This window comes from Xenopus laevis, chromosome 9_10S, assembly GCF_017654675.1.
Source record: "Xenopus laevis strain J_2021 chromosome 9_10S, Xenopus_laevis_v10.1, whole genome shotgun sequence".
In the NCBI taxonomy this organism is placed as follows: Eukaryota; Metazoa; Chordata; class Amphibia; order Anura; family Pipidae; genus Xenopus; species Xenopus laevis.
This window is the reverse complement of record NC_054388.1, coordinates 83,395,581-83,414,602: the sequence shown is the minus strand read 5'-3', so window position 1 is coordinate 83,414,602 and position 19,022 is coordinate 83,395,581. Positions and strand designations below refer to the sequence as shown.

The 19,022-nt window shown below is 37.8% G+C and overlaps 1 protein-coding gene across 3 annotated transcripts in view; it reads right to left on the bottom strand.

Moving 5' to 3' along the window:
- The window catches only part of usp22.S (ubiquitin specific peptidase 22 S homeolog), a 41,185-nt gene extending 23,560 nt beyond the window's left edge, over window positions 1-17,625 (bottom strand). Inside the window, 4 exon segments of one of the 3 annotated variants that reach the window (NM_001096771.1) lie at window positions 1,431-1,544; window positions 4,171-4,303; window positions 11,980-12,270; window positions 17,407-17,625. In NM_001096771.1, coding sequence (NP_001090240.1) covers window positions 1,431-1,544; window positions 4,171-4,303; window positions 11,980-12,246 — 514 coding nt within the window. In that variant the 5' untranslated portion in view covers window positions 12,247-12,270; window positions 17,407-17,625. 3 annotated transcript variants of the gene reach the window in all.
- Window positions 17,626-19,022: the final 1,397 nt, after the last annotated feature.

Sequence of the window (19,022 nt, the reverse complement as noted above, 5' to 3'; positions counted from 1 at the left end):
GAGGTCAAGTACATTTAATTAGTATTTCGAATGAAATATATATATGAAAGGAGCAGAAACAAACAAAAGGAAAAAAAATGAATACTTGAGCAACAGAACGTTTATATCACCTGATCAGAAATACTACAACCCTAACTGTAACAGGAAGAAGTGTGGAAGCAAAAGAAAGAACTTGGTCTGTTAATTGGCTCATGTGACCTAACAAGTATAGTCTGTTTGGTTTGTTTGCGTGCACAGTGAATCATACGATCTCAGGGGGCGGCCCTTATTTTTTGAAATGGCAATTTTCTATTTATGATTACCCGATGGCACATACTACTAGAAAAGTATATTATTATGAAAATGGTTTATTTACATGAAGCAGGGTTTTACTTACGAGCGGTTTAAATGTAATATCTTTTTATATAGATCTACATTGTTAGAGGGGTATATAGTTTTGCTTTAAAGGAATTGTTCACTGTAAAAATAAAAACTGGGTAAATGTTTCCAATATAGTTAGCCAAATTGTAATGTATAAAGGCTGGAGTGATTTGATGTATAACAAGTCAGTCAGAACACTACTTCCTGCTTTTCTTGGTTTACACTGACTGGTTACCCTGGTTACCAGGCAGTAACCAATCATTGACTTGAGGGGGGGCACATGGGTCATACCTGATTGCTTTTGAATCTGAGCCGAATGCTGTGGGTCAATTACAAACTCACTGAACAGAAATGTACCATGTGGCCCCCCTTCAAGTCGCTGACTAACTCAGAGTTATAGAGCTGAAAAGCAGGAAGTTGGATTCTGGCTGTTTTATTAGACATCTGTTCACTCCAGCCTTTATACATTACATTTTTGGCTAACTAACTATATTAGATACATTTTTTATTTTGCACAGCTTATCTATTTACCCAGTTTTTATTTTCACACTGAACTATTCCTTTAAGGCCAATAGCTACTGATAATGTATTATCAGCATCAACAGTTGATCCTGTATACTCCTAGTGAATGCAACATGGAATAAAAGAGAACCAAGCCATCAAAAGGGAAACCCCCGACGCTACAAAGACATTTTTATTCTTGGAAATTTATCAGAATGACTGGTAGAAAACTATTTTTATATACAGTAGTTGTAAATTTGGTGTCAGTTAAGAGGAGGTCCTGATCACATCTGAACCAAAAACAGTTAGTCCTGAGGTCAGACGAATTCTTAAACTACCAATCTATATAAAAAGGCACCGATTCACAAATGATCTGAAGTGTTCAGCAGCAATCATGTTTCAGTGCAAGCAATCCATGTTCACCAATTAACAAAGGGTTTTCCTGAAAACAAAGTTGTAGGGTTATAGAATACAAGAACACAAGGAAAACGGACAGCCAGAAACACCAACTAATTAAAATGAATGGTAAACAGTAACACGTAACTGTCTCCCTTATCATAAGAGCCTACCTTGCAATTTCCAAGCTTTTCGTTGTTCTTCTTTGGCAACTTGCTCCATATCTTTGTCATATATATAATCTTGACACATAAAGCAGTATATACCCCCATACAATAGATCTATAGCTTTAAAGACAAAAGTTGGCAAAGGTTATAACAGAAATGTAATTCTTATATTTAAGTTATTACTTTGAAGTGACTCAATCACTCAAATAAGACCTGCTCAGAAAACACAAGAATTAAACACACCCAAAACTCCCAATTATCTAAATTATTCTAGGCCAGTTTTTCCAAATCTTCAGTCAACATGCCTACTACCATGTTGTTCTATCTCAACAGAGTCAGATTTAGAGGTTCTAACTTTGTTTTTTAACTATGACTAGTAATGTTACCTTGAGTAGCTGGTAGAACATGGTAGGTAGGCACAGCCAGCTAAAGGGCAGAAAGAATGGCCTACAATCATTTAGAACCTGGGATATTTTATTTTAGAATTTTACAGTCATTTGGATGACCATACAATAATTCTAAAAAAAATGTAACAATAAAGTGAATAGAATTGTTTTGACCCCAATATGAATTCACACTGAAATCTGCAGGCAGAGAATCAGCCCCTATGCTGCCATTGGCAAGTTGTCCTGGTGAATATCGGAAAATAAATGTAAACTTTTGTGTTTCTTTGCTGAAATCCGCCTGGTGTACCTGCACCAGGCCCAACACAGTTATTCCAGGTGCAGGCAGGATAGGAGGCTAATGCCAGCAGAGGGGCTGACTCTTGGCCTGTGTATTTCAGCAAGCAGTCTAATTTTCAGCCTGTTTGGCATTGGCGTTATTTCCCTGTGTAATTTAAGAAATAACAAAAACCATAGGTTTTATTGCCACGACATGTTTCGGGCTCAAGGCCCTTTATCAAGTGTTATAAAGGGCCTTGAGCCCGAAACATGTCGTGGCAATAAAGCACAATTAGCAGCAAGCACTGCATTCTTGGCTGTTTCTCTCAGTAACTCCAATTTCAATTGATTTACTCTACACCTGAGGTGGGGGTGTACACTGAGATAGAAGAAGCCTATTAAACCACTCTCCCAGAGCGCAGTCACTTCTATAGTGTAAAAACCATAGGTTATTTTTATGTATGCAATAGGTATACAGTGAGGTCAGTGAGATTGTGGAATGCACTGCCGGGTGATGTGGTGATGGCTGATTCTGTTAATGCCTTTAAGAGTGGTTTGGATGATTTCTTGGACAGAATTTCAAAGGCTATTTTGATACTAAATTCATACCTCCCAACTGTCCCTTTTTCAGAGGGACAGTCCCTCTTTTGACAGCTTAACCTGCAGTCCCTTATTTGTACTGGAAAATCCCTATTTTCTCCGCACTGAACAGCCACAAAAAGAAACAAAGTTTCTAACTTGATTGCCTTTTAGCAGAGAGCACAGAGCTGCTAACATGTGCAAATAAGATACTTTGTAACAATTTTGAGACACAAAAAAACAGTTTAGATGAGAAATATTTTCAAACTTTCATAACCTGCCAAACTTTGTAACATGAACATGGTTATTAGGGGGTGTGGCCACAGAAAGGGGTTTGATCAAAATATTTCGCTGTTCTACGTGTGAAAAAATTTTTTGTCCCTCTTTTTACTTCCAAAATGTTGGGAGGTATGCTAAATTCTATAGTTCGTATAGATATGGGTATGTATGTATGTATGTATGTATGTATGTATGTATGTATGTATGTATGTATGTATGTATGTATGTATGTATGTATGTATGTATGTATGTATGTATGTATGTATATATATATATATATATATATATATATATATATATATATATATATATACACACACACACACACACACACACATATACATATACAGGGGTGAGAGTTGTATGGGGCCCGAGGGTAAGGGGGGCCCCGGCCAAGCCACACTTACTTGATTAACCGGGCCCCCCTGCTTTCTGAGAGCTGCTGACTTCGGGAAGGCATGGACGTTTCAGGGGCCCTGACCACCAATTTTCTTATAATGTGGGGGAGGGGGGTCCAATTACAGGCGCAATTCAACATGTTGCATAGTTTGTCCAGAATGTCCATTTAAAAGTACATTCAGTAAAAGCCAAATTGTCTGAACTTTGTTTAACGGGAGGGAGGGGGGCATAATCCACCTGAAAGTCATTATGAGTAGACCATTTGCGATTCCTTTTTTTTGGCCAGTTATAATGTATTCTTAAAGGAGAAATATAGGATAAATGAAAAAAAAAAAAAACAATTTTGTAGGCAATTATAAGTAATATATGGTGTTGCTTTTTCATGGTGTTAAAAATGAATCTTTAAAAATATCTCCTTTATTGGAGCTCCCTATAGATGTTCACTGGTCCCTGTTTCAAATGAGGGGTGGGCGTGTCCCAATGGTTCCTACCAGAAGCACAGTAGGGGTGGGACAGCCAATCACAGCCTTGCAGTCACACAAGCAAAGACAAGCTTTAGTTCCCTATCAGGTCCTGCTAGCTGCCGATTGGTTCCTGTCCTACAGTGCAGTGAGCTGAGAGCCGCCAGCTCCCCTGCACAGCCTTGGAATTCAGGGAGCAGGAAGAGGAAGGAAGGAATTACTAGGGTTTTTGTAGAAATAGTCAATAAATCAGCCTGAAACACTACTTTTTTAAGCACAATTCTTCTATATCTAAATGAGTATAACGCATTGGTACTTTCTTATTTTTTTACACAAAAGGTCTCCTTTAATTCCAAAAAATCTTACCCAGATTGTGTCTCTTATTTTTTGCGTGTTCGTGAATATGTTTCTTCGTAAAGCAGCCAAAGTAAACACAGTAGAGACAAGAGTGAAGTCTGTTCAAGTGAGCTCCACACATATGACAGACGCACGACTTAGCCTAGAATTAAACAAAAAATAAAAGCATTAAGGAAATGTTATGTTTTAAAAAAAAATCAAAACATTTAAAGGGAAAGAGTAGTTTTCAGCAGTTGCCATCTTTCCAAAAGTCTTCCACATCAAATTAGGCATGACACCAGCCAGGGGTATAACATAAGCAATTAACATCACTGGGGTAGAGGGGTACCTAAAAAATTTGCACCAAAATAGCACATTTGTGGGTTGCTCATCCCTATGCATTAGACCTATATAAAAAATAAAAGGCACCTAGCTCTGAAGAAGCATTTGGGAAACCGTACATTTCATACTACATTGCGGTGTGGCCTAGGGAATGTTGTAGACATAATACTGACATGATACTATAAAAATCTGTATCCCGTTTAAGACCCTCCAACAGCTATACAAGTTTAGTGAGAAAAGGTTAAAATTTTTTGTTTTGGAAAATATATAATTATAGAAAATGTATTTTATTTATGGATAATATTTTCTTTATGGAGTACCCCAAATCCAGTTATTTTCATACCTATCTTTCCCTAAATGTTTGGAACTGTGTCCAATAAGATAAGCTTCAGTCATAGTCAGGCTGTACATAAAAATCCCATTAAAGAACACAAGAAGTAGTGTTCACCTTAATGTCTGCATAATTAACCACATTTCAGATAAAGTTTACATTTACAAAGCATTTAGTTATTAGCATGCATGTATAGACAAGAAATTTTCTGCAATGCAGCACTGCAGTGGCCAAGTGTGTAAGAACGTTTGAACTTAAAGCGCCGCAGCACTGCTCTTGGATCTAGTATAAAATCTATTACTTTAAGACTTCACGGTTCCTATGTGTCAGCAATATTGTGAACAGTTTTAATGTGCCATTAGGTAATGTATTGATCCAATAGGAGTACTTTGTTGTCTTAGACTGCAGGCGTTTAAAGCGAATACTACTTCCACTATCTTTAAGATCTGACGGAACAGGTGAATAAAAAACATTTTTTCTACATGTGCTCTTATGACTCTGGGTAAATTATCTCAGTTAATAAAAGAGTACTCTGTAAGTGTTAACTCAAGTACGACTGCACCACCAAGAGTTCAAAAACACTGCATTTGGCATCTAAAATGCACAAAAATTTGCTTGGTTATTTACAAACTGGAACAATCTTTAAAAAAACAAAAAAAAAAAAAAAAACCAACAACAACATGCACTCACTTTGTGGATATGACGATCGGCTAGCACATACAAGGACAGCTGGTTGGATACAGGTAGCTAACAGGACCTTCTTGCCTGCTCATAATAAAGTAAGAGGTAAAACACTGTCCCCTCATTTCAGAATGGATCTCCTTGGTCATTATAACAGCTTAGGCAGGGTGAGAGTAGAAAGAGAAGCAAAATGAGTGGTTCACCTTTAAATTAAGTTTTAGTGTGTTATAGAATGACAATTTTTCAATTGGTTTTCATTATTTATTTTTATTTTGTTTTGTTTTTTTAACAGTTTTTTTTAATTATTTGCCTTTTTCTTCAAACTCCTCCTAGCTTTAAAATGGGGTTACTGACCACATCTAAAAATAACATGCTCTGTAAGCTACAATTTTATTGTTATTGCTACTTTTCATTAATCATTTCTATTCAGGCTCTCCTGTTCATATTCTAGTCTCTTATTAAAATCAATGTATGGTTTTGCTAGGGTAATTTGGACCCAACCAGACTCCACACTTCTGAATAAAAAGCCAAATAAACAATATAAAAATTGAAAGCCAATTGCAAATTGTCTCAGACTATCACTAACTACATCATAATAAAAGTGAACTCAAAAGGTGAACAAACCCTTTAAAGGGATACGGTCATGATTTTGTAGTTAACTTTTTTTGTTTAATACTACATACACAGTGTGCCTTGCAAATTATTCTACCATTCAAAACTGCATTTTCAAACTTGTGAAAAATATTTTTTCACATGGGCAGCAATGTCAGTTAAATATATAAGATTCCAGGGTATATGATTTCAGGGTTAAACTGCCTCTCACTGCATTTTATTCAATTGCATTATCTTGACTTTTATTGTATAACATTTAGAATGTTGAGATATTGTTCACAAAAGTCACTGTTTAAATTACTTACAAATGCATGTTTGGCCTATTTAAGTAAATTGAAACAGCCTCATAGCAAGTAAAGACAGTTCTGAGTGCTCTAAACACACTTTTAGAACATTTTAATATGCTATTAGGTGTATTAGGCAATTCCCACTAGGATATGACACAAAGTGCTTTGCCTGTGAGTCACTAAAACGTTCCTGATATTAAATTAAAAGCTACAAGTGGGGGAGAATTAAGCATGTGAAACCAATGCCAGTGTCTTAGCAATCTCACTCCTTATAAAAAATAATGGCAGGCCTGCGATTGAGACCATTGTCCAGGTCAAAAGACACTTTCCCAAGAAATGCAACCATGCAGGGAGGTGCCAGCCTCTGAAATATACAGTATGACCAGAGGGACCATAGGTGGTATGCCTCCATGGTATGGTGGATTTACAATTTCCTCTTAAAGGGCAACAGTTGGGTAAAAATGTTATCCCCAACCAAACGTGTGGGATAATTGAGCCAGCATTCTGGTTGGGGATAAGTTTTGTTCATTATGCACATGCGACTGGACTGGACATGGCTGCTCACACCGGAGCTCCCTCCCAGTGCTAGTAGCGTAGCCCTGTCAGGTGGCTTTTTAAAAAAAAAAAAACTGCTGTTATCCCCAAACGGAATGCAGGCTCTATTAGCCCATACCTTTGGTTGGGGATAATATTTTTACCACACAGGTGCCCTTTAACTTTGTAACTTAAAACCCGTTTTTGAAAACACATGCAATTGTGTAGATCCTAATTTACTTCTAATGATCTAAAGAAAGTCTGAAGGTGATCTCTGAGCATAAGCCACAGCACATTTCCTTTGTCATCATTATAAATGGTGACAGACAGATAGGGGTGTTCTGACCACCACTGTTTTACTGGTCAACAGAGGCAGTCAGAAACCCCCATGTGCTGTAGTAAAAAGTATGGCATTTTTGGCTGGTCCTTCATTCATTAAAACACCCAGTCTGACGCAATGGGATCCAGGAGCAGGCAAGGTAGAAGGGTGATGCCAGCATAGGGGCTGATCTAGCCCTGCATACTTTAGCAGGCCGAGATTTAGACAGTGTGGCATTAGCCTTATGGAAGTTGTCAGGGTAAATCATCTTGTTACTTGCCCATTGTTCTGAGGCCAAGCTGATCAAACAAGGTGCTGTGTGGGAGAGGGGGACATACCAAGATCAAAAAATGGGGTGATGACACATGGAGAGATGTGTCCCAGTTAAGTTGAGGTACCAGCTAGCAACAAATCATCTGGGGTTACATGAACACCAAAAGGGTTATTTACTTTTTTTTTGTATAGATTTTTAACCAATGGGTAAAGCATATTTCCTGCAGGCAATGTATCATTATCCTAATTCTTGCCAATTGCTCAATTTTATATTTTAAAACTAAGACCATTTATTTGCTCCTTAAAAAAAAAAAAAAAACAAGTTCAGTACAGAATTGTGAGGGGAGCACTATAAATTGAGGTTTTAAAAACAGCAAGCTTCCCCATGGCAGAATTCCATTAAGATCCAAGGATAAAAACAAATATAAGTTGCAGAAAAATATTATTATTATATTTTAAATAAAAAATGTATGTGTTCCATCACTAATTAAAATCATAATTACAAGTAATACCATTACCTAATGGGAAACAATTTTTTATTTTTTATTTTAACTATAATGCTTAAAGTCTGAAAAGGGTGACTCCAATGAGTAGAAAACAAAAATATTTGTTGCGCGTCAAAAAGAAAATTTTTCGTGAAAGCGAAAGGAGTGACATTTGCCCATTGCTACTGAGAGGCCATCAGTGAGCACAGAAAAGTCTTACTGTTTCTCTGCTCGCTTAAAGTGATACGGACACTAAAAAATTTATTTTTAAAATATTAATCTACAGTAAAGTTACCTATAGTTCATGTTGCATCTGGCAAATACTTTTATTGCAAAATTATAAATAGTATGCAAAGACATTGTTATGATAGATATAAAAATATCTCTTTAATAGATTTTCTGACCTCTGGCAATTGGCCAAATGACTGATTTTTCTAGTTATATAAGCAGAGTAAAAACTGTCATTTTGCAATATTTTTTTCTGGTTTCCCTAATACTAGCGGTTTTTACATGGTTTATATAGCTAGAAATATCAGGGCTACTTCTCAGAATAGTATTAAGCAAATTTTACATTGTATGGAGTGTTTATATTCTCTAGGTAGAGCTGCTTAACAAAAAGCTAAATTATAAAAATAAAAACAAATGGATAATCAATTGCAAATGGTTTCAGAATCATTGTCTCCATCACAACAAAAGTTAAAGGTGAATTACCCCTCAACGCAATCTGAAAGCTTGTTCAAGGCCATTTAGAGGCCATCTACAATTTTGCAAGTTTACAGACAAGAGCCTCTGAATCTCTGTGGCACTGAGCTGGATGAAAAAGATTTTCACTGGCACACAGGATTTTTAGCTGCAGGGCAAGCCCTTGCAATTTTTTAATGCAGTGCAGGTGCAACGTTTCAAGGGGGCATTGACAAAGGGGCGTGGCTCGAAACGTTGCACCTGCACTGCATTAAAAAATTGCAAAGGCTTGCCCTGCAATTAAAAATCCTGTGTGCCAGTGAAAATCTTTTCCATGGAATTTTGAGGTGGCCGAAGCCTCTATCGTTGTGCACCAGGTGATAAATACATGAAGGGTGGTGTTGGTGTGCGGTTAACCAAAATTTCTTGAATGAGCTGGATGACAAACCCATCTAGTGGAGGGCTGTACCTAGAAATACACTGCTATGTTATGCGACAAAAATGACAAATTACCGAAGCCCAGGAAGAAGACCGGAAGATTACCGAAGTGCCGGAAGATGCCACCTGTGAGCTCCACTGCGCTGACACTGCAACGAGGGGTAATTACAGGCTATGCGGCATATGCAGGTGGAACACCTGTGCGGGGGAGGGAACTATGGAGGGTGGGGGGCCTCTGATGTATTTATTGCTACTTTGAACCCCCTTGCTAGACATTTGCCAGTTGAAACACTGCCCTGTTGCAAAATGTTCCCTTTGGCAAATGATCATTCTCAAGAGTAATAAAAGGCATACTGGGCTAGGCAATGCACTACGTCAGTTGTATTCTGTGAGGCCTTTAAGGCTGCAGCAAACAGGTTTTAAGGCTAGAGGTGTCCCTGGAGATGGCAGACAGGAACTTTAAGTAAACCAATGAAGTGCACACATCCCTGTGTGACACTGAGAAATATTTAAGCATTGCTTTGATCATGGTGATTAAACAAGGTAACTTCTTGTCAGCTTTGTCTATTTCAGAAATTCTCCAACAATACTCTCCAGAATTAGAGATCCTGAGGGGCATTTAGGAATGGCCTTAGAAAAAAAAAAAATCTTTGAGTGTCAGTTACTACCAAACCTTGCACAGAACTACAGTCAGGATAAATGAAGTAAACCCCTTGCAATCTCTCAACATACTTATATTTGATCTTCATATCAACTATACAGATAGCGGTAGTATAATATAAAAATGTATGAACTTTTTATAGTCCATTTTATAAATCAAACATAAAATTCCCTATCTTCATTAGATTCAAATACCTAAAATTAGATTCAGGTGCGCCATGTCAGGTACAAATAACTACGACAATGTTAAAGAGAATAGTGGAGGAATTGGTCTAATTTAAAACTCAGACATTTAATTTTGTTTGCACCTCGTTTAAAGGAGAAGGAAAGCTAAGGAGGCATTTTATTGCCAATAGATTAGCTGCAATAGTGCCAGCTAGAATGCTATATTTATTCTGTAGAATGTTTTACCATACCCGAGTAAAAAGCTCTAGAAGCGCTCTGTTTGTTTAGCATAGGAGCTGCAGTATTAATGTGGTGTGACATCACTTCCTGCCCGAGTCTCTCCCTGCTCTGGGCTCAGATTACAGTAGAGAAGGGAGGGGGGGGGAGAGGAACAAACTGAGCATGCTCCTGCCCAGGGCAATGAGGTTTAAGCTGAAGGCAGGAAGTCTGATACAGAAGCCCATGTGTACACAATAGAAGGAAAGAAATGCAGTGTTTATTTTGACAGTGGACTCAGAGCAGCATTACTTTGTGGGTTTACTGGTATATTTAGATGGACCTTTCTGATAAGGCTTACTTAGTTTTTACATTTCCTTCTCCTTTAAGCATTTGGCATCACCAAATAGCTCTCCGAAGCCTTTAAAAAGGTTATAGATGTCTTAAGAGTTTGGCAATCTTTTTAAATCCCTTCACAAACAATTAGACATCGCTCATTCCAGGTTATGGATAAAAATTGTTCAAGACTTTAACGCAAATTAACTTTCTTCATCTCAGTATGCCTTCTGTGGTTGGTTGATGAGAGTTTACCTTTGAATAAAATTAAGTTGCTATTATTCCACTGCAAAAAGTTGGTTGTAATGCAATTAATTGGTCCAATAACACCTACTGTTGTTGCATGGGTAGCAGAAAGTCACACCTATTCACTTAATTGGTTGCACTGAAAATGTTGATAAGATATGTGCCCCATATGTTGCTTACCCCTCAACAGATGAATTTGAGAATTAACCCCTGACTCCATAAATCTATGTATTGAGAAAACCTTCAACACAAAAGCTCCACAAAGACTAACCATATTAATCACAGCCCGAAGGCTTAGAAGTCTAAAGTAGAAAAAGGGTCATACCTACCAAGAAGGAGGTGCATGAAAATGGGAAAGTAGTTTGGAGAATAAGTATAAGTTAGCTATACACAATGAAATCTTTAAATATTAACTTACAATTTCCCCACAAATCGTATTTAAAGGGATGATTTCTGCTTAGAATAACCCATCTAGGCTGTGTTGTAGATCTGTTTGCAGCAATATCAGGAGGTATGACTTGAATGAACACATTATATGATTGAATATTCAACGGCACAAAATATCTTGTCTTTACTATACTTTATTATATTTATTTCCGTTGTAAGTTATTGTTCTCGGATATATATGCATAGTAATTTTTTTCCTCGCTTTTGTTTTCCTTGTTTTGGATCTTTCCCTATGTAAAAAAAAAAATACTGCTTTCTAACAAGGATGACTGCAGCAAGTGTGTTATAGATTGACATTATTTGATCTTTTTCACTACTTTCCTCTTTACTTTTATGCCTTGCCCAAGTATATGTTAGAGACAAACCCCATCACCTTTTACGTTACCCATATGTGGCTTTACACAACATTAAACATCCCTCCATATAAGGAAATACTTTACTTTCTAGTTTATATTTTATATATGATCACACTTCAGGTGATGTACATAACATGTTCTGTCTGCATATTACCTGTAACTTGTCAATGTATAGTTAAAGACTCTAAAAAGAAAAATGTTAAAATATTTATGGGGTAGACAAGTAATATTTTAACATTTATACAATAGGCCAGCTGTACAAATGCAAAATTTTGCCTTAAGTCTATAGACTTGACACTATTTTATTTCACATTCGAAAAAACTAAGTTAGTTTGGCTTAGTAAACTATTATTAGTTAAAGAACAGCTGTATAATATAATTTCATAACCTAACTTTCTAATATGCATGGAATTCTAAAATTTAAACTCACCTTCCTCTTCCTGGTTTCAGGAGTCCCACTCCACACAAAGCACTGGTAAATTACTCGCAGGTTTTGCCTCCAATTCTCCACCTTAAAGCTGTTCACATGGGAGCAGCCGGCCGGACTCATGACAAACCCACATCCACTCACTAGGTGTGGGGTCCGAGGACAGGAAGGACTTCTCCCCAGGGAGGAGGAGGAGAAGGCTGAAAGCCTCCCCCCCTCCCAATTTTGTCTCAGCAAAAACTCCTTCGAAGGGGTCCAAGAACCAGACATTAACAAATTTTGTTACTTGCAGGTCTACAAGAAAAAAAAAAATAGGAATTACATTTTTCATTTTTACAGAAGATTTTATGTTTTAATTGTATAGACTACCGCCACATTGTAAATTACGGTTTTTGAATAGAGCACAGAACTTGAGGTATTAAGAATTAATACCTCTGTGACGTGGCAAAAGAATTAGGTCCGAGACCTACTATGCTTAACACATTGGCAATTTCCAAAACACATTTAACAGGTCGTATTTGACAGAATTCCTTTTTACTTCTAAAAATAAACAGTATTTTTGATTGATGGTAACTTAGCTGCATCAACTCATATTGGTGGCAAAATAAACCTACAGGATGTTTAAGATTTAAATATTTTTTTTTTTTATTAGCCTTAAGGAATGGTATTCCAAATAAACACCAATGTCCCAAAAAATTCCAGATAACTGATCCAATACATAGACATGTATATCAATCTTTCACTAAGCCATAATTTCACAGAATAGGCGTACACCTGGTGTAAGACAACATACTTATGCACACAAAACACACAATGCATATTTGTATACACAATGAGATCGAAATTCTCTTTATGCTAAATAAAACTTTCCAATGTTTTACATATTAACGTAGGCATTAAAAAAAAGTATTTAGGATCCACAACAGTGAAATGTAGTTATCCCCCTGGGAATAAACAACCCCTGTGATACATTATTAGAAAGAAAATATTTCTCGTAAAGTGGTCTTTAAACTGTCCCAAAACTGAGGTAAGTACCAATAACCCCATATGGTTAAATGTCTGTGCGGAAATACATTTGAATTATGCCTTTATCGTGATGCTTGGCACTGTACATGGAAAAATACATATCTACAGAAACAGATGAAATACAAAAAAAATATAGCTATTTGGCAAAATACAGAATGAAAAGAGTTACAATTTAAAGGGTTTTTTTCGGCCTCAAACATGTCAGTTGGTTTCAGATAGTTCACCAGAAATAAATTTTTTCCAATCACACTCTATTTTCTATATGTGACTGTTGTTCGAATATTTAAGTGTAAGTTTAATTTTTCACCTTCTAAAGCAGCTCTTGAGGGGGGGGGGGTCGCCGACTACAACTGTTGTAAATTGGTAATTTAGTTGATACATTTGTTATCGTTGTCCCTGCTGAGCAGAATCCCTGAGTTTCATTAAAGGCAGCTGTTAGAATTGATACAATAGTTGCTAGTATTCCACAGATACTGCCGATACTGGCTTAACCAAATATTCACAGTGTCATATCAGGTCTGCACAAAAACCTTTACGGTTTACGGTCAATTTGGATACTGGCTTAACACACATGCACATAGAAGCACACAGGTACTTTTTAAGGGTTTTTTCACTTTTTTTTTGGTTCTTCATTTTATCATTTTGTCTCGTTACCCCCCCCCCCAAATAAAAGGTTTATTTCACAGTGTGCCTTCTGAATCAAGCATTCTGATCGCTAACCACGTTGTCGGATCAGTTATTTTATTATTTAATTGATTTCTATTCGTTTGAATGTGTACTTTCAAAAAATATAAGGTTGTTGGGGGTCTTTGTACTGTTGGGGGGTCTTGCAGCACATAATACGCAGTCAGGGGGCTTTGTTCACAAAAAGGCGAAATGGCAGCCGAGAAAATTCATATGCGCGGTTTTCTATTTGGGGTCAGCACATGCCACCTGCTTTGGTATATCTATGCTTATTGGGCATCATACTATTCAGTAGACATTTGATGTTCATATTTAGGGTGTTTTTCTCAAGTTTGGGTAAGATAAATGTGGCAAATTGCAATATTGTTTAGCGATTTTCAGGAATGTCAAAAGCCACTGCCTTTAGCTTTGCAGTTGGGTAGTTTGGAGTAGAAAGAATGTGTACTTTCCAAAAATATGTTATGTTAAAAAATGTAAACAATTTTAAATTAGCGTAAATGTAAGCCATGAAATAAGTATGCACAAGGTAGATTTTGGAATCTTTATATGCTATATACTACAATAAACCGATGTACACTGGGTATCAAACTGTTCAGCGAAACCCAGGCTCTCATATTTGGAGTGCTTTATCTTGGTACCCAATCCCAATAGTATGTGGAAGAGGAGATGCTGCCAATGGAAGTTTTGAGGTTGCCAAATTTAGGAAAGGTTTGTGGCTTGGTGCTTTGGAGAAGAAAGACGCGCATACCCAATTCGGATTCAGGGGAATTTTACTTTCTGAAAATATATGGTTTTCTGGGATGAATGTACTTCTTTCTATCTTTGCTTTCGAAAAAATGCTGTAAATGTTTTGATTTTGCAGTACAGTTATGAGACCAGTTATCCAGAATACTCAGGACCTGGGGTTTTACGGAAAATGGATCTTTCTGTAATTTGGATCTTCAAACCATTAAGTCTACTAGACAATCATGTAAACATTTAACAAACCAAATGGGCTGGCTTTGCTTCGGATTAAGTTTGAATAAAGTACAAGGTATTGTTTTATTATTACAGAGAATGGAAATCATTCTTAAAATTTGGATAAAATGCAGTCTATGGAAGACAGCCTTTCTGTAATCGGAGCCTTCTGGGTAACGGGTTTCCGGAGAACGGATCCTATACCTGTACCTGGAATTACAGAACAGATGGCTCATGTGGAGTGTCTTCATCTTGGGGCCCCTATTTATGCCACATACATATGTAAACCAATACATTGGGCATCAAATTGTGCAGTGGACTCCTGGATTTCATATTTAGGGTGTTTTACATTGGTACCTAATGATGTGTGGGAGATAAGATGCTTCAAAATTGAAGATTTTAGGTGATTTTTGGAAACGTCACCACATTGCCAAATTTAGGAAAGGTTTGAGACTTGGTAATTGACGTAGAAAGACATGCATACCCAATTTGGATTGGAGGGACTGTGTTCTTTCCAAAAATATATGGTTTCTGGGGTGAACGTAGTTTTTTGTAGCTTTGACCTTCATAAAATGATGTAAATGTGTTGATTTTCCAGTGTCTGAAACTACAGAACTGATCGCTCGTACGGGATGTCTTCATTTTGGGGCCCCTATATGCCAATACAACCAATAAACATTGTTCATCAAACTGTTCAATGGACTCCTGGCTTTCATATTTATGGTGTTTTACCTTGGTAGCTAATGATATGTGGGAGATATGATGCTGCAGACTTGAAGCTTTGAGGTAATTTTTCAAAAAATTCAATGTTATTAAAAAATGATAACTTTAGGAAAGAATTGCAACTTGGTAGTTCTGGAGTAGAAAAATATATTTACCCATTTTCGATTCCTCAGAATCTGTGCTTTCCAACAATGTGTAGTTTCTAGGGTAAACTTATGGTTAGTGGAATGTTTGGCTTTGAAATCATAAGTATGCCATTTTGTGGAGCGGTGCCTTGGAAATTTGGTAGTGTACTGCTTGGAGTTTTTGCTATATACAAGTGAGAAATCGCCATACTATATATATTTGGTATTGGCACATTCAAGAGATATAGAACTTTCCAAATCTGCTGTGTTCTCATACATAAAATAAATTATGTTTCTGATGAATGTGTTTGTATTAAGGGAAACATGATTTTTTTCCCCATTTTTTAGACAGTCTTTTTGCAAAAGTGAAAATACAGCAAAATTCTAACGTATTTTGAAACCTCAGGTTGTCCTGAAAAAAAACGATATATTGTTTTCCAGGGAGATCTTAAAAAAAAAAAAAAAATAATAACCTTGCCAACGAGGGCCCCTAAAGTGAAAGCACAAAATGTTTAAAAATGGTCTGGCAATAAAAATACCAAATCAGTGAAAGAGTTAAAGGTATGGGGGTAGGTATAGAATGTAGGAACCATTCAACAGTACAAAGTTCAGCAAATGAGCCTTAATTTTAAGTTTCTTACAAACACAGAGTGAAAGCCAAACAAGCTGCCACCGTATCTTTATGTAATTTCCAATATGTTTGGCCAAGCAGTTATCAGCAAGATGTCTTTATATAATTTCCAATATGCTTGGCCAAGCAGTTATCAACAAGATTAAGGATCAGCGGTTCCATACATGGATATACAAAGAGGTTGGTGGTTGTGCTTTGTTTTCTGTTTTTTTAAACAAAACTCTCTATGGTGGGAATAAGTTGTAGACTGCTCCAGTCAGTTTACTGCTTATTGAAGGAGACATAGGATAAATGAAAAAAAACCAAATTTTGTAGGAAATTATGAGTAATATATGGTGTTGCTTTTACATGGTGCTAAAAATTATTATTATCTTTAAAAATATAAATTTATTAGAGTTCCCTATAGATGTTCACTGGTCCCTCTTTCAATGAGGGTGGGCGTGTCCTAATGGTCCCTGCCAGAAGCACAGTAGGAGGAGGACAGCCAATCACAAACCTGCAGTCACACAAGCACAGACAGGCTTCAGTTCCCTATCAGGTCCTGCTAGATGCTGATTGGTTCCTGTCCTACAGTGCAGTGAGCTGAAAGCCGCAGGCTCCCCTGCACAGCCTGGGAATTTAGGGAGCAGGAAGTGGAAGAGAAGGGAGGGATCATTAGGGTTTTTGCAGAAATATTCAATAAATCAGCATGAAAGACTACTTATTTAAGAACAATTCTTCTATATCTAAATGAGTATAATGCACTGGTACGTTCTTATTTTTTATACAAAATGTCTCCTTTAAAAATACAAAAAAAAAAAAAAACCTTATAGCATGCCATACCAGCAACACAAACACAGATTTAGTTTTGCCTTTACACAAGTGCACCAACACTTCTGTCATTTTCTGTCCATACCCATCTTTATAGACATTTTCTATTGTCTTTATGGACTGGATTTCCCTTCCTTCCTTTTGTGCACTTCATTCTTCTGTGGTGGTTTAGTGGCATTGTGCAGCTGAACACCGTGTCCTCATTTCCAGATTTGCTAAATGACTACTCCTCTTTTCAGCAGGACACAGAGCAATGGCCACTCTCAGAATATTGTACCTTAATTATACGTGATGAGGCGCATACACCCTAATAACTACATTGCCATTACACTGGGCTGGATCACCTGTGCACTTCCCATTAGGAAACAGACTAAAGTGTTTAATCTGTGCTTTTTAATCTGCCCACCCAGATGAGGGAATGGAAGACATGAGATGTATTGTATGTAGCATAGTCTGGTCCCTTAACCTGTGTACCTCATGCTCCATGAAGCTGTGAAGAGACCATACACTGGGATGACAATACTCAGAAGCCACCCATCGTACACAGAACCATTCCAAGCATACCGCCCACCAGTCCCGCCTTTAGCGGGACAGACCCGATTTTCTTCAGTCCCGGATCGCTGCTTGAACGTCCCGCAACGCCGTTAATGTCCAGCTCCTTGGCTTCTGCCGGACAGATAATCCCGACATCACAAATCTCATCGCGCGAGAGTATGACGTCACGGCTACACCTATATAAACGCAGCGACGCGGTACGTAACCGCCTAGTAGGAGTGACGAGCAAGGGCACAGTGATTTAGCGTTGAACAATCAATAAGCCGCTCGTTATACGCGGTAGTCTGTTGTGTGGTCAAGTTGAGGGCGTCTGCCCATAAATGGTTCTTTGTTTTGTCACAGTTCATATTTTTATCAGGGAAAATAAAGTAATATTTTTTTTGGTTGTGGTTGGTAGTCGTGCCTGCCTCAACCATTACCTCAGCCCCCAATATTCGGTCAAGAAGCAATTCATCGTTTCACTAGATCTCTTGTGCCAGAAAACAAAACCTCATTGGTGGGTTCCGCACTAGTCAATAACTTCCACAAGAGACTAATATTCCCAATATTTTCACAGAAGTCATTTTTTTTTCTTCCCATGGCTTCAGAGAAAAAAAAAAAACATTTCCTGGTGGTCTGCAGTAATCTGTGCTCTAAATATTGAACCAAAAGCACAAATTATTTTATTTTTGTCTCTGCTTAGAGGTCTAACTTGTCAGGGAACAGCCCCCCCCCCTGCATACAGTTCTGCCACCATCCAGTTTGAGGTGAAGACTTAAGATGGCCATAGACGCAAAGATTTTACCTCAATATTGGACGAACCATTGTACTTCCTCATCTCCCGACCTGCGAATAACCATGCAGATCAAATATAGCAGTAAAAGAACAGATCAGCCAACGTTCTCACCCTACAGCAATCGTACGAAAGTTTATGTCCGACCAAGCTGGTGACAGTCAGATCAGATCAAGTGTATTGGGGTCAGAAACCCATGTCTCAATAAAGGCATTTTAAACAAAGCGATCTATGACTGGTGCTGTCGATATCTGCAAATTGACAGTCAGATCAGATCAGTCAGATCAACTGAACGACCGATCGGTATGGCAAGATAAATTTCCGGACACTCCACACACGATCCAAAAATCGAATCAAGGATATGTACGATCGAATCTATGTGTCTATGGCCAGCTCAGGTGTAAGGGCACACACGATGACAAAGATTCGGAGAGATTTAGTCGCCCGGCGATAAATCGCCTCTTCTTCGGGTCAACTAATCTCCTGCCTCCCGCCGGCTAGGATCTAAATCGTCGACGGGGTGACACTCGGACTGCTTCATTTTCCGAAGTCACAAGAAGTTTCCTCGTGAGACAACTTCGGACGACTTCGTAAAATGAAGTGCTCCAAGTGCCATCCGGCCTGCGATTAAGATTCTAGCCAGGGGGAAGGCTTTTTGGGGATATTAGTCACCAGAAGAAGAGGCCAGGCGACTAAATCTCCCCGAATCTCCACGTCTGTCTCTGCCCTTAAGGCGGCCATACACAGAGAGATCCGCTTGTTT